This window comes from Cervus canadensis, chromosome 22 (assembly GCF_019320065.1).
Source record: "Cervus canadensis isolate Bull #8, Minnesota chromosome 22, ASM1932006v1, whole genome shotgun sequence".
In the NCBI taxonomy this organism is placed as follows: domain Eukaryota; kingdom Metazoa; phylum Chordata; class Mammalia; order Artiodactyla; family Cervidae; genus Cervus; species Cervus canadensis.
In genome coordinates, this window is record NC_057407.1 from 28118225 (window position 1) to 28132877 (window position 14653).

The 14653-nt window shown below is 45.5% G+C and overlaps 1 protein-coding gene across 3 annotated transcripts in view; it reads left to right on the top strand.

The window, feature by feature from the left end:
* The first annotated feature begins 1810 nt into the window (after positions 1 to 1810).
* Positions 1811 to 14653, top strand: part of MITF (melanocyte inducing transcription factor) — a 224935-nt gene continuing 212092 nt past the window's right edge. For all 3 annotated transcript variants that reach the window (XM_043441848.1, XM_043441853.1, XM_043441850.1), the window contains exon 1: positions 1811 to 2066. In XM_043441848.1, the coding sequence (XP_043297783.1) occupies positions 1963 to 2066 (104 nt within the window). In that variant the 5' untranslated portion in view covers positions 1811 to 1962. The remainder of the gene's footprint in view (positions 2067 to 14653) is intronic.

A 14653-nucleotide genomic window follows, 5' to 3' on the forward strand; every position in this document is an offset into this window, starting at 1 on the left:
TCACCCCCTCCGAGTAGTAGTAATGTTAGTTGCTCAGTCATGTTCAACTCTTTGAGACCCCACGGACTGTAACTTGCCAGGCTTCTCTGTCCATGGGATTTTCCAGGAAAGAATACTGGAGTGGATTGCTATTCCCTTCTCCAGGGAATCTTCTCAACCCCGGGGATCAAACTTGGGTCTCCTGCATTGCAGGCAGATTCTTTACCATTTGAGCCAGTCACCTATAGTTGAGAAACAAGATAAGACTACAAGTCTAGTCTCATTGTTTCTTGCACGTTTTACGTTTCCTCTTCTTTCTGGCAGAGAATAACTTTTTTTTTTTTTTTACTTTTAATGTCTAATTTCCAGTAGTATCTATCATGGAATCTGGGATCCTATTTCACGAGCACAAAAAGCCTATTTTCCACAGGAGTGTTCAGGTTCTGTAATATTTTACTGGTATAGACCTAATGTGATGTTTCATCCAAGGCAAACTAGCAAACAGCCAACTCCTGGGAGGTACTGGTCATTAGTCTAGCCTCCTTAGAATTTTCTCGCAGGATGATCATTTATTACTTTTGAAAGGACAAACTCACAGATGAAGTGTTAGTCTAAGGAATATCTTCAAGATCTGACAAATAAAACAATGACCATTGAGCAGCATTTTTATAGATTACAGATCATTCTCTTGCATTTGACTTCGAAACATCTTCAAAAAACAGATTTTGCAATCTCCTTTTTTATAGATGAAGAAATTAAGGCTTCTAGGAATCAAGTGACAAGCTCACGATTACACAGCACTTTAGAGAAGGACTCAGGATTTCAACTGTGGGTCTTAGAACTTTAAAAGCCACCCTCTAACTCTCTACTTCCTCCCTGGTACCTCCAAACACTTTTAAAAGAAAGAAAAATACCCTACTGGAACTAATCAGAGGGAAAGACTGGAAGTTCAAATGAGCCATAACAGTGTCTGTTAATCTGTTACCTAAGTGAGTGCCGGGAAGCTGTGGTGGGGGTGGGGGGAGTTGACACTTGTACATTTTATGTGCCCCACAACTTCACTCCTGTAAAGTTAGGGCGATTTCATTTGAAGTCCCAGCCAACTGAGAAATTAAAAGCAGGCAGTGACGACGCTGTTTTGTAACTTTGTGCCTTTTAAAATTAACTGCACCTTTCAAGTGCCGCTTTGGATTAGAAGTGGCTAATTGGATAAAGGGGAGAGTTATTCAGCTGGTTGAAGAGTATTGTAAAAGCACTGACTGAGTTAGTTACAGGAAAGGGACGCACAAGAACAGTTTCCACAGTACTATTTTACTTACAGAGTGAAGGAAAGTTCCTCCACGCAGTTCCAAATCGAGGACAGGTTGATTTGTCGCAGCAGCGCTCTAATACATGTAGCCTGATTTAAAGTCTATTTAAGAGAGACTTGAAGGCTGAAACTTTCTAGTGCCAAAACCCTTTACTATTTTTTTTTTTTTTTAATAAGGACTTGGCGTGCCCTCGCGAATGTGTGAGCTTGGAGGAGGAGTGATGGTAGGAGAACAAAGCTGAGTCCATTCTTATTAATATTAAATGGTCAAGTCTGTACCCTTGAATCTAGTGGAGAGAGAGAAGGGAGAGGAGCTGCTGACATTGACAATGAATCCAAACAGGAGTTGGACTAGCGGTGTCTACCACGTTGCCTCTGCCCTCGCTTAGCCTTCTGGGAATTGTAGTTTTTTGGCGAGCGGCTCTCTTGGCAAGTCGGGTATACTCGGCCCGGCTGTGACTACAGATCCCAGACGGCGCCGGGCAGCAGCCCCTCCCGTCCCGGTTCGAGTGTAAACTCCGGGCGCCGGGGCGGGCGGCCGCGCGCGGGCCAGCGGGCTGAGCTCTGCACGGCTTGGGGGCGCACCGCTCGGGGGACCCAGGCCTCGCCACCTCCCCTCCGCCCCCGGGCTCGGTTCTCACTTTGGAGCAGTGCGAGGACGGGAAGCTGGAGCCATGCAGTCGGAATCGGGGATCGTGCCGGATTTCGAAGTCGGGGAGGAGTTTCACGAAGAGCCCAAAACCTATTACGAACTCAAAAGTCAACCTTTGAAGAGCAGGTGAGTGGTGACAGCTGGAGGGAGGCGCGGCCCGCACCTGGAGGACCCGTTGCCTCCCACTCTGAGGCGAGGGCAGCGGCTGGCCCGGACTCTGGGACAAGGACCCCGTGCCCTTGCCCCGGGCCAGAGGGCGAACCGACCCCCATAGTTGGGGGCCGTGCCGGCCGGCCGGGTGCACCAATGAGGGTCTCCGCCCGAGCGCATTTTGGGGGCGCGGCGGGCAGCGCCGGACAGCCGAGGGGACCCCTCGGTGGGCGATACCAGCAGCGGAGAGCGGGTGGGGGCTGGGGAGTGCCCCGACGCGGAGGTGGGGGAGAAGGAGCGCCGGGCCGGGACGCGGTCTGGGTTGAGTTTCGAGTGGACCCCTTTTCTGAAAGTCCCAGCGGGCTGAGAACTTGGGAGAGGGAGAGCTTGCGGTGGGTCGAGCGCGGTGTTAGAGGGAAGCAATTCGCTCCTGTGTTGTCGGCCGCTTAGGAGTCGGGCCCCTCTGGGAAAACCGACCTCGGGCCGCCTCCAGGTGAGGTTTCCCGAGCCCCGCCCCTGACCTTCCCGGCCCGGCTCCCCGGTGCGGGAGGGGCGGGGTGCGAGGTGGGGGGGCGTGTCTCCTCGGCCAGGTGGAACTCCCGGGCTTTGGGGTCCCATTCAAATGCAGGCCTTCCCTGGAGGGGCAAAAAACTTTGAGACGGAGATTTGGCGAGTGACCGCTGTTGGGCCGCGACGCGTCTTTAATTCTCTGGGCGCTTCTAAAACTGTTCGGGAGGAGAGTGAAGACACCTGCTGGTCTGGCGTCGCACCAGCCCTGGTGCCCGCTTCTTAGGCTGCGTCCACTCCCGCTTGGCCCTTGGAGCAGGTTGGGTGTCTTCATTCCTCTTTGTCCTGCGGCCACTCAGGACATTTCCAGTGTTTACTAAAAGAGAGGTGGTCCGTTGAGGCGGTGAGGGTTCCACCCCTCAGTTGTGAGGTAGCATTAGGCTGTAACTGGACGCTTCAGCGGTGCTTCTGCATCCTTCTCAAACCTCCCTGCCCGTCCCTCACCGTCCGTAGTGTCTGGGCGAAGGGGCCTGGCTGGCAGAAGGGGAGAGGGTCCTGAAATCGTGGTGAAGGAAGGACTGAATCCGGAGTGAAGGGGTGTGATCATAGCTGCTGGGGCACCGGGGACTGGTACTTGTGCAGTTAGGTTCGTTTCCTTCAGGGCTGTGTCAGGCTCTGAATCCACTTTGGGGAAGAAAATCTGCCAGGAGCACACCGACTGACTGGGTGGCTGAAGCAGCCTCTTGGCAGCTGCTTCACGGAGATTGGAAGGAAACCTCCTATGCAGTTAGTTGCCTAAAACCAGCCTTTAGTTGGTGGTTTCTCTTCATAATGGCTGTTTTGTGTGTGAGCCTAGATTGTGTGTGTTGGGGGTTGGGGGTGTGGAGTAATAGTGTGTAAAGGGTATTGTTGGTTATGCTCATTGGGGCTTTATCTGTATTCGGCTGAAGGGACCAGTGTTTTACCGAGCAGTCTCTGCTTTTGCTTCTATAAGCAAATGCTTACATGGCCAGAATGAGGGAGGGAGAGTGTGTGTGTGTGTGTGTGTGTGTGTGTGTGTGTGTAGTCCTGAAAGAAATGAATTAACCGGACTGTTTGGAACATTTTTGATGGTAGCTGATACATAACATTAAATAAATTTGAGAGAGTGAGGAAAATACCATCTGGAAAAACCCAGATGAATGCCATGAAACTCACGTTGGAGGATTTGGGGCCTGTTCTTTTTCAGAGTTGGCAAAAAAAAAAAAAAAAAAAGACTTGCAAGGGTTGAGCATCCTCAGGAGCTAGCTTGCACGTGTAAGGAAAATTTCGGGGACGTGGGAAGCGCTGGTTTCACACGTTGAAGCTGGAAACAGGTGCAGGATGGAACCGGTGCACAGAGGAAGGCTAAATTAAAAAAGTTGTAAAACTTGTCTGTGGAGCAGACACATGCTCTTTGAAATAAACCAGTGAAATAAAATCTGTGAATAAATATATGGGGTTGGCAGAATTTCCCTATAGTACAGTTCTCCACAGTTGTCTGATGTATTGTCATCGACATCTGTTGTGTGACTTTACAAGGGCTGCATGTTCAGGGCCTCCTCCTCGTGGCTTTTTGTCTTAAGTCTTTGCCTGGGCACCTCCCTTCTTATAATCTTGGTTGGAAAAAGTTGAAATCAGAAGGGGAATATGGCTGCAACTGGCTTGTCTATCAGTTGTATTTTCTGGATTGTCTTTTGGAGTTGAAGTTATGTCTAGAATCCTCCTGAGAAAGAAAACTGTTAATTGCTGAGTTGTGTCCAACTCTTTGCGACCCCATAGACTGTAGCCTGCCAGGCTCCTCTATCCCTGGGATTCTCCAGACAAGAATACTGGAGTGGATTGCCATTCCCTTCTCCAGGGGATCTTCCCAACCCAGGAATTGAACCCCGGTCTCTTAACATCTCCTGCATTGGGCAGTTAGGTTCTTTACCACTAGCACCACCTGGGAAGCCCAATTTACTAGGCTATTGATTTCTTTATTCTCTAGACTGTAAAGCTATTGTTTAATAATTGAGTGAAAATTTTTCACTCTTCCCAACCCAGGGATTGAACGTGGGTCTCCTGCATTACAGCCAGATTCTTTACCCTCTGAGCCACCAGGGATGCCCCTAGCATCTGCCTACTTGTCACCAACTCCTCCGCTCCCACTTTGGTTCAGACTGCCACCTGGCCTCGCTGTCTAATTATCTCTTACCCAGTCTTCTGCCTTTGTCCTTGCTGCCTCTCAGTGGGTTTTTCAACACAGGAGCCACAATGTCTATGTTAAAACTGGTTTTCAACCTGAATGGTGGCTTGCCCCACTCAGGGGTCATTAGCAATGTCTGGAGACATTTTTGGTTGCTACAGTGGATGAGAGTTACTACTGGCCTCTAGTAAGTAGAGAGTGGAAATGCTGCTGAACATTCTCCAGTGCTGAGGACAGTCTCACAATGAAGAATCATCTGTCCCCAGATTGTTACTGCTGAGGTTGAGAAACCTCATGGTAAATGTATCACATCATGTTCTCGCTTCAGAACCCTCCCTGGTATCAGTAAAACTCGAGACCCTTAACGTGGTCCAAGGCAGACCGCTTTATGGGCGGGCTCCCTGTCAGCGCTGACTGTGTGTGTGTCTCTTGCTGCTCTCCTGGCTTTCTCTGCGACAGCCAGCCTCCGCACCATTCCTGGAACACTCCAGGCCTCTCCACCTCTGGCCCTTTGTAAGCTGCACTTGCTGGGGCCAGCAAGTGCACTTTCTGTCTTTGTCCGGAGAGCAGTAGCGTTCATTCCCTCCCCAGCCGACTTCGTGTCTTCCCTTAAATGTCATCCCTGCCTTGAACACGCTCTGTGCTGTGGCTCTCCCTCTAAACTCTCAATGTCCATTCCCCTGCTCACTTTTTCTGCAGTACTTACATTGTGACCCAGTCTGTCATTTTCTAATGGGTTCCAGGTATGCTGTGTTTCTCTGTACTAGATTGCACGGTCCAAGGGGACAGGGATTTCTGGGTCTTCCTGGTTTACTGTGGTGCCTCCAGAACCTAGAACAGAGTTTCTTCATCGTCAGTGCTGTTGACTCTTTGGACTGGATAGATCTTTGCTGTGGGGGCAGTCTTGGGCATTGCAGGATGTTTAATAGCATCCCAGGCTTCTACCTGCTCAAGGCCATAGCATCCCTCCTCAAGTTGTGACATCCAAAAATATGTCCAGATGCCACCAAATGTCCATGGGACATAGACTCACCCCTGTTGCAGATTAACAGGCCTAGAACAATGCCTGGCACAATAGTGTTTTGTTGTTTGACTATGTGTTGTTTTCTCTCTTTGTATTCGATTCCAGATGGGCCGTTTGATTCTGGTTTTTGCATTCAAGGCTGCCTTCCTTTTAAAATAGGTATCCACCACGCTGTCTCCAAAGAGGAGTTTATATATTCTTCATTTGGACTGGGCTTAGACGTGCAAGTGTTTGATGAGGAAAGACAGTTTCATTCCTAACCCAGACCTCCTAGACTTTAGGAATGTGAAGCCAGTGGATTTAGGTGATGGAACCCCGCTTTGGTCACAATGACTGGAGAAGCTGTGTCATAGAGAGACACACACACAAGAGAAAGGGGTCTCCTGAAGAAATGTTTGTAGTTTGGTTCCTCCCTAAAGGTTTTTGAAACCTTGGTGTATTCTCCTGGAAATGAGCCGCGAATGGTGGGTGGCAGAGGAAAGGTGCCAAATATGAGAGGGTGAACCCAGATATCACACATGAGCACAGTCAGGTCAGGGTCAGATGTGGAACTATTGAATGGGTCCTTCTCAGGGAAGGGACTCTCTGTAGGGCTTTAGGTCCTGAAAAAATTTTTTAAAAAATATGTTAGCATCTTTCAGGTTCATGGTTCTTTTGTTTCGTTTCAGTTCAATTCAGTTCAGTCACTCAGTCGTGTCCGACTCTTTGCGACCCCATGAATCGCAGCATGCCAGGCCTCCCTGTCCATCACCAACTCCTAGAGTTTACTCAAACTCATGTCCATCGAGTCGGTGATGCCATCCAGCCATCTTATCCTCTGTTGTCCCCTTCTCCTCCTGCCCCCAATCCCTCCCAGCATCAGGGTCTTTTCCAGTGAGTCAACTCTTCGCATGAGGTGGCCAAAGTTTACTCGTTGCTAAATTCTCTGGCTTTGTAGCTGCTAATGCCCTTTTCCTGGACAGACTTTAGAATTGATTTAATCTAATTCCAGTTTCTCCTCTTCTCAAAGTTTTAATAATGGTTTAGATAATGGTGCTTTAACTTCCCACAAATTAGAAATGGGAATGAAAGTGAGTATTAGGTTTATATTGGCAGGATGAGATAGAGCAATGGTTCCCAGATGCTGATTCAGAGAGAGGTGTGTGAAATTGTTGCAGATTTGTATTTAGATGAGAAAGAAAAGATGGTTGTGTCAAACTCACGCTCACATGCATGGATTTCCATGTAAAGCCACCACCATTTCTTGGATTTATTCTGAGATTTTTCCTTGGTTTCCCAAGTGGCACTATTAGTAAAGAACTTGCCTGCCAAGGCAGGAGACATAAGAGATTCAATCCCAGGGTCAGGAAGATCCCCTGGAGGAGGGCATAGCAATCCACTCTGGTATTCTTCCCTGGAGAAGCCCATGGACAGAGGAGCCTGGGGGGCTACAGTTCATAGGGTCACAAAGAGTCGGACACGACTGAAGTGACCTTGCATGCACCCAGATCTTCCTATTAAAAATACCCTTTCATTTATAAAATGAGATGAATGATTGTTCATTCTTGGCAAGGCTGAACTGTCCATCTTTTATTGTTTTCAGAATGTTTTCTTGATTTTTCTTTCTATCTAATCTGCAGAGAGTTACTTTACATGGAGATTTAAGAGGATTGTTCTGTCATTTCTGTCTGTCCCTAACAAGCTGAGTGACCTTGGGGAGGCTGGGTGACCTCTAACCTCAGTTTCTTCATCTGGCAACTGAGGGGCCTGCCTCCTAAGGGTCTTAAGGACATTAATTGTGACATTGACTATGGAAAAGTATTAGCATGATGCTGGGCCCATATTTAGTGCTCAGTAAATGTTAGCAGATGTTCTTGTTATTTCTCTATTACTTAGCAGTGAGTCCTGACCTTCCAGAATGTGTTTGCATTTGGTTGACTCTGGCTTTCTTCTCTAAGGCCAGCGTTGTTATGCAATAAAATTATCCCAAGTTTAGTAAAATCTTTTTGCTTTCCCCCCTAATGAGGTGCTGCAGATAAATCTTTTGTGTTTTATAACTTTGATGCAGTCCTTAACAGTTTCTTTATGCTGGTTTAAAAAAACAAAAACAAAACATCTGTGGCATCGTCGCATACATACAAATTCATATTCTACACATATCTATTGAATACCTGCAAATTCATTCCAATGAATACCATTAACATTTACTGAGGTCACACTGTATGCCAGCCCCGTCCTGAGTGGTTTTACATGTGTTAACTTGCACACCCTGCTTGATATGATGATAATACATAAGAACAATAATGTTGTGGATTATAATTTTAAAAACAAGTAACATGCAGTGCTTACTACATGCCAGGAATGATTCTGGTATTTTACTTCTGTTAACTCAGTTAAGTCTCACTTCAACCTTGGGTTCTTTTTTTTTTTACTGTTGTCACTTTACAAAGAAGGAAGCTAAGGCATCACGATTAGATGGGCCTGTTTCTGGCTCTGGTCCTGGGCTCCAGTGCGCTAGTCTGGGCTGCCCTGTGAAAGGCACCGGGCCTGACTGTGCTGTGCCTTCTCCAAAACTCGCCTGTGTAGCGGGAGGGAAGGGAACACACAGATCCAGCCAAGCATACAGGACGGAGTGTGATAACCAGGGGCTTGAGCCATGGGAACGTAATAGAGGAAGGGAAACTGGGGTGGAGTTTTGTCAGTAAATAAGGGTATTTGATTTTGGCATTGGATGTCAAGCAATAGTCAAAGCATAGTTCTTTATAACATTAAATAAAATGTTACATGCCTTGGAAGGCATAATCTTTTTTTTTTTTATGAACCATTTTTAAAGTCTCAATTGAATTTGTTATAATATTGCTTCCATCTTAGCTCCCCGATCAGGGATTAAACTTGCACCCTCTGCATTGGAAGCATGGGGTCTTAACCACTGCTCCCCCAGATACATTCCTGCCTTTATACTTCTAACCAGAGTCCCAGCTTTTCCTCATGCTCTGTGGGCACCTGGGGTGGCAGAGACTGGATGCACATAGACAGGTTCAGAAGTAGCCATGCTTAATTAAGCACAGTGCCCGTGACTCTGCCACTTAATTGGTGTGTCTGTGTTCACAGCTCGACTCAGCCTCCTGGACTCTCAATTGCTTTACCTGTGAAGTGGAATCTATAGAAGTGTCCTCTTAGGGTTGGTGGAAGTTTTAAAATTGAGATAACATGTGTAAATGTGCTTTGTAGCGTGCCTAGCAGATGCTAGTAATATCAATTCCTTCTCTCCTATTTTACCATGATTGCAATTTCCCCCCTCCTCATCACAACACTAACGCAAGTGCAGAATTATGTATCTGAAGCAAAATAGACAAGATTGAAATACATTAACCTGGCAGATGTTCAGATCTTATTATGCAAATTGCTTGTGTGGTATGATTAGATGGAAAACTTGATTAAAGTGGGATTCTAAGTGTTGGTTTTGTGTGTTATTGGAGATTTCCTTTTCCCGAGTACTGCTATTTATAGAATTATTTAAGTGTGTGTATGTGTGTGTGTGTTTAATTCCCTTTGAGTTCTGCAGTGCCGTTTGCACAGGCTGATGTTTATATCTGCTCCAGTTGTGCAAGAAGTGGAAAATATCCTTTTTTTAGAACAGGTCACATGTGCTTACTGTCAGGAATAGGACCTCAGTGTAAAAAAATGTATCTTGGGACAAATCAAAGTTACTAAATTTCCCCTTCCAACTGCTTTGTTTCAGAACTGGCAGTATTAGGATAAATAATAGAAAATTTTGGCTAAATTTTTTTTTTTGTCATTTTTCAAGGACGGTAAGCAAGAGTTTCATTTGTTTTGTGTATGTGTTTTAAGTATAAAATGTACTTTGCTGTTAGGTCTGTCTCATCAGAGTAAATTATAAAAATATGTTTGACTCATCTCCAAATATGCATTATTTGGAGAAAACAGTCAGGGAGGCGGGTCAGAGATAGTCAGTGAGGTTGCCGCAAGCTTTTCATATTGTAAAGACAAATGTGGAGTTTATAAGGAGGTTTTTGTGAGTCTGGTGAACACTGTGTACTTGAGGGCTAGGAATTACAGCAAGCCATGAAGGCTGCATCTTTCCTGAGCCAGCTGAGGGCGAGAGGAGCAGCGGGCAGATCTGGGATCTCTGTTGAAACACCCACATCCTATTTCTATTCCTAAGGACTGGGGAGGAGGACCAGGCTCCTTGTGTCTCTAGGTCTGGTCTTAAACATGGCTACCTTTCTTTGCTGCGTCTTCCTTCCTGTGGCCTTTGATGCATGCTGTGAAGGTTAAAGACATACACCTTTGGAGTATTTGCACAGAGGTTGAACCAGGGCAGGCTCCAGAGGAATGCAGTGCTTCAGGAAGTGGAGGCAATGGTGAGAGAAAGACCCACCAGGAAATAAATGATACCCCAAAGTCATGAGCCCTTGTTGTCCTCCCCAGGTCATTTCTAAAATGTCACTCAGTCACTTTCAGCAAAGGCAGTATAACTTTGGGGTCAGAGGGACGTGGATTTGTTTGTTTTTTCTTTTCTGTACCTACCTCATTTCTCTCCTTCCTTACAACACGTATTTATTGTTTATCGTGTGACAGCTCTTAGCTGGTGTAGGGAATCAAAAGTAGAATCAGACAGACTAGGTCCCTGCTAGCATGGTGCTCTCATCTTGGAGGTGGGGGGTATAGCTGATAATGAAGCAAATAGATGAAGAAGACAAATTTTCATGCTAGGAAAACGAAATAGAATATTATTGATAGAGAGTGCCTGGGAAAGAAGGTGCTTTATTGGATGGGTCTTTAGAAATGACCTCATAGAGGAAGTGATTTTTGAGGCACCAAATGTCTGAGTTAAAAGTGCAGATCTTGGTGCTGCCATTCGCTAGCTGTGTGACTTTGGACAAGCTCGCCAACCTGAGTCTGAGTTCCGTCCTCTGTAAGATGGAGTGATAACTACCTTGCAAGGCCGCTATGAAGATGAAAGGTAATACGTGAAAAGAGCTAACCATAGGCTTGTCCTTACAGGTGCTTAGGAAGACATATAGGACTGGTTCGAGGTAATTTTAAGGTAATATATGAACAGTGGAGAAAGACATGCAGGCATTAGTCTTCACCATAAATAAGTATCTATAACTTAGTCTTAAATGTTTTCCTAATGTCCAGGGAGTCAGAGATTTATGCTTGTCTTTGCAAATCTACCCCTGGACTAAATGTGGAGATGGGTCTTGTTATTTTTTATTGCCCTTACTTTCTTCCAGGATCGTCTGACTTGAATTGTCCTCTTGCTCGTTTCACTTCTGTTGCCTTGAGATCATTCTGGTCTGGCCATACTTCCCTTACGTTTAGTTTAGGAACAGTTTTTGGCTGCATCTTTGATGCAAAGGAGAGGGCCAGGTCACCTGGGATTAAAGAGTAAAGCCTGAGATCGATTTCAGCAAAGACACGCTCACACCACAAACAGATGACCCGCGTGGAACTCCTGACTCCCAGGGCTGTGTTCAGCCCCTGGGTCACACGCTTCCTGTCTACACTGATGTGAAAATGTCAGTGTTCGTGCAGAAAGTAAAAGAAGAAGCCTCTCCTCCCACGCGCCACTTCCAGCTTCCATGAGAGTTGACATCCATAGGCTATGGCATGTTTTAATTCCCCCTTTTACGAAAGAAATCTTCAAAGCATTCAGATTTCAGTAGCTGTGTTCTTTGAATCAAGTGTCCACGGGAAAAGGGTCCTGGGTTGCGTGGGAGCAAATATTTTAAATCCAAACGTGGTGAGATGAAGTTTTAGGGAAGGCACTGGTAGAATCGTGTCTTTCTATAAGACAATTTTGGGCTATTGAGCAATTTCAGGAAGGCTTCTGTGGCCTGCGCCCTTGCCACCCCCACCCCTGAGTGGGAGAACTTGCTGACACATTCACACACATTCCCCTACTTTCCCGCAAGGTCAAGAGCCGATGGGAAGGGTGGTCGTCCTCACTGATGGGACCATGTGTAGCTTTTGTAGGATGGGTTTTCTTCCTGGGAAGCTTAACTTGCTTCCATGGGAAGAAGATTTGAGGCAGAGAAAAGTTATTGAGCCCAGTGGTTGAGGTTGTATGTCAGATCAGGATAAAATAGACAGGAATGCTGTACTTACTTTGGTACCTTTACTGTGATATGTTCCTAAATATTAACTGGTTCTAAAAAAAGCATGCTTTTCAAAACATACATTTTATTTTTATAACTGGAGATTGGAAACTTGATGAAGGGAAAAGCACACAGAAAACATAAGGATGACTTTCCTGTTTAACTTGGAACCTAGCACAGTGCCTATAAAGTCCACCTGAGCACCTCAGTGAGATGTGGCCACCTTGTTCCTCTTGCCTGAACCTGTCCCAAACACTTGGAGGTGGTATTCACAGGCACTCCAATATTGTAACAATCCTTTCTCTGTCAAGACCACTGAGTATACTTCTGTTTTTTTTTTTTTTTGCGTTTGAAATCTTTTAGCAAAAAATGAAACGGTATTATTTCAGGGTCAGTTTGCTGTGGTACTACTAAACCTGCATAACTGCGTAACTTGAGAAAATTGGCATCTCAGCCAATAGAACCCTTTGCAACCAATTTATAATACTTGGGGGCAGAGAATGACTGTGAATAAGCATAATGACTGTGAATAAACATTAAAATAGTATTGGCCAGTTAGGGTCATTTCCTTTCAAGGGAAAACGATGACACCAACTATGCATTCTTGAAAAGTCTGTTCATTTTTCAAGGTAGAGTTTACAATAGCTTATGTAAAAGAGTCTCTAAAAATATAAACAGCTGGCTCAATTCCTGGTGACATTCCAAATAAAAGTTTGCCCATTTGCTCCAAAGAAGCGTGCTTAGAGAGTAACCTGTGAGAGAAACTGGCCCCTGGCTTGTGATGGAGGGGACAGTTTGTATCACCTTGGCATGGTCATTTACCCACTGGTGTTTAGGTAGATAAACACTAATCACATCTTATCTAGATGAAAGCTAGAGATATAAATGCTAAATGACGGGGTCATGAAATGCAACTCTGTCGATATTGATAGCGTGTGGATGCTTTATATCACTGTTGATTCAGAAGTGAATGAGAGAGAATTTGATGCCATTCGCTTGATCACAGTATGGCAGTCGCTAAAATGCACGCTTTAATGGCAAGGGGCTGAATGGCAAGAACAATTAACTGGTATTTGTTTCTGGAGTCAGTGATATACATGTCACTCTGCTGGCTGAGGTATCCCTCTTTCTCACTCTTCGTTTCATACACCTGTCATCTTTCTAATCAGATTTCACTGGTAGCCAGCTCCCTTGTCCTCATGTGTTTCCCCTAGTGGACACTTTTATTTTGCCTGCCCATAGTCACTTTTCCAAATTCTTGTAACAGCCCCTTCCCACACGCTTAGCCTGCATGCTTGAGTTTCATGGCTTTGGGGTGGAGAAATTGATATAGGCTCGGCCAGTCTTCTGTATCACAGGGATTGGTTTCAGGGAGTTACATGTAGACTAACGTAATGAATCCCAGGATTTGCTTGGGTGCTCACTGAGAGTCTCCTTTTATTTCCATTGATCTTCAACTTGGGAAGGTTGTTGTGTTTTAGAATGAAGCCCTAACTTGGAGGCAGAGAGAAACTAAGTCCTTCTTTTGGGTTAATGTTGGTTGCTATAACAAAGTGGCAGATGATAATCATATAAGTCGTAGTTCCTGGTAGGCAGACAGCTTTCCTCCATGTGACAAATCAAGAATCCAGGCTCCTTCCATCTTCTGGTTCTCTCATTGCCTAGAACCCTGGCATCCTTTGTGCCTGGTGGTGGAAAGGAAGAGGAGAAGGCATAACTTAAATCCCAAAGTGACAGGCATCACTTCTGCTCAGATTCTCTGGCAAGTTCCATTTTCATATCTAGGTCTGGATGCCGGGGTGGGAACTGGGAAAGAGAGACCCCAGCTGAGCAGCAAAACCTCTAACTTAGAAAGGAGAACCCACTTTTGGTGGATAGCTAGCCATCATCACCATGGTCCTAGTAGTAGGGTTTTGGCTTCTGAATCGAGTTATGTCTGTCTTTGCTTAGGTTTATCCTTGGTCTTTTCTGTTCTTTTATATCTTCTTTTTCTGATTAAACGTGGTTAATTTGAATTTTCTGCCAGTCGAATGGGGGCCGCCTGAGCTGATCCATTGTCTGAACCCCACCTCTTTGCATTGCTTCCTATTTCCAGTTCACTGATTACAATCACCACCCCATTTCCAAACAACAGCAGTACATCCACCACTACCACTATCACCTTAGTGCAGTCATTTTCAAAATGTGGCCTCCAGACCAGCAGATTCAGTGTCCCTTAGTAACTTGTTCGAAATGCATATTCACAGCCCCTACCCACGACCTTCTGAATCAGAAACTGTGGCTGGGGAGTCCCAGCAGTCTGTGTCTTTCAGTAAGTCCCCCAGGATTTGCTGATTCATACACACTTCCCTAATGCTTTTACTATAAGTCCTGTGTCTCCACATAAGGAAAAATACCCTGGATTGGAATATATTTTGTAAAAAAAGAAATAGGGTGTTGCTTGTTATGGTCAGGCTAGAGAGGGTCATTGATAATAATCACATACTGATTTTAAAAAAAAGAAAAAAGGAAAATTCCCTCTAGAATGTTAGTGATCAGATGTACCTTAGTGAAACCTGGTAGGGTGCTAGGTTGTCCAGATGTGAGCTCTGAGTGACTTGGAGTTAACCTGGCTATACGACCATAAGGAGCCCTCACCCAGGTCTCAGAGGGCTGTAGTTTATCGGAGATTTGCAAAGTGTGAAGTTTGAGGCACACTGCAGTCACTTGACTGAATGATTTG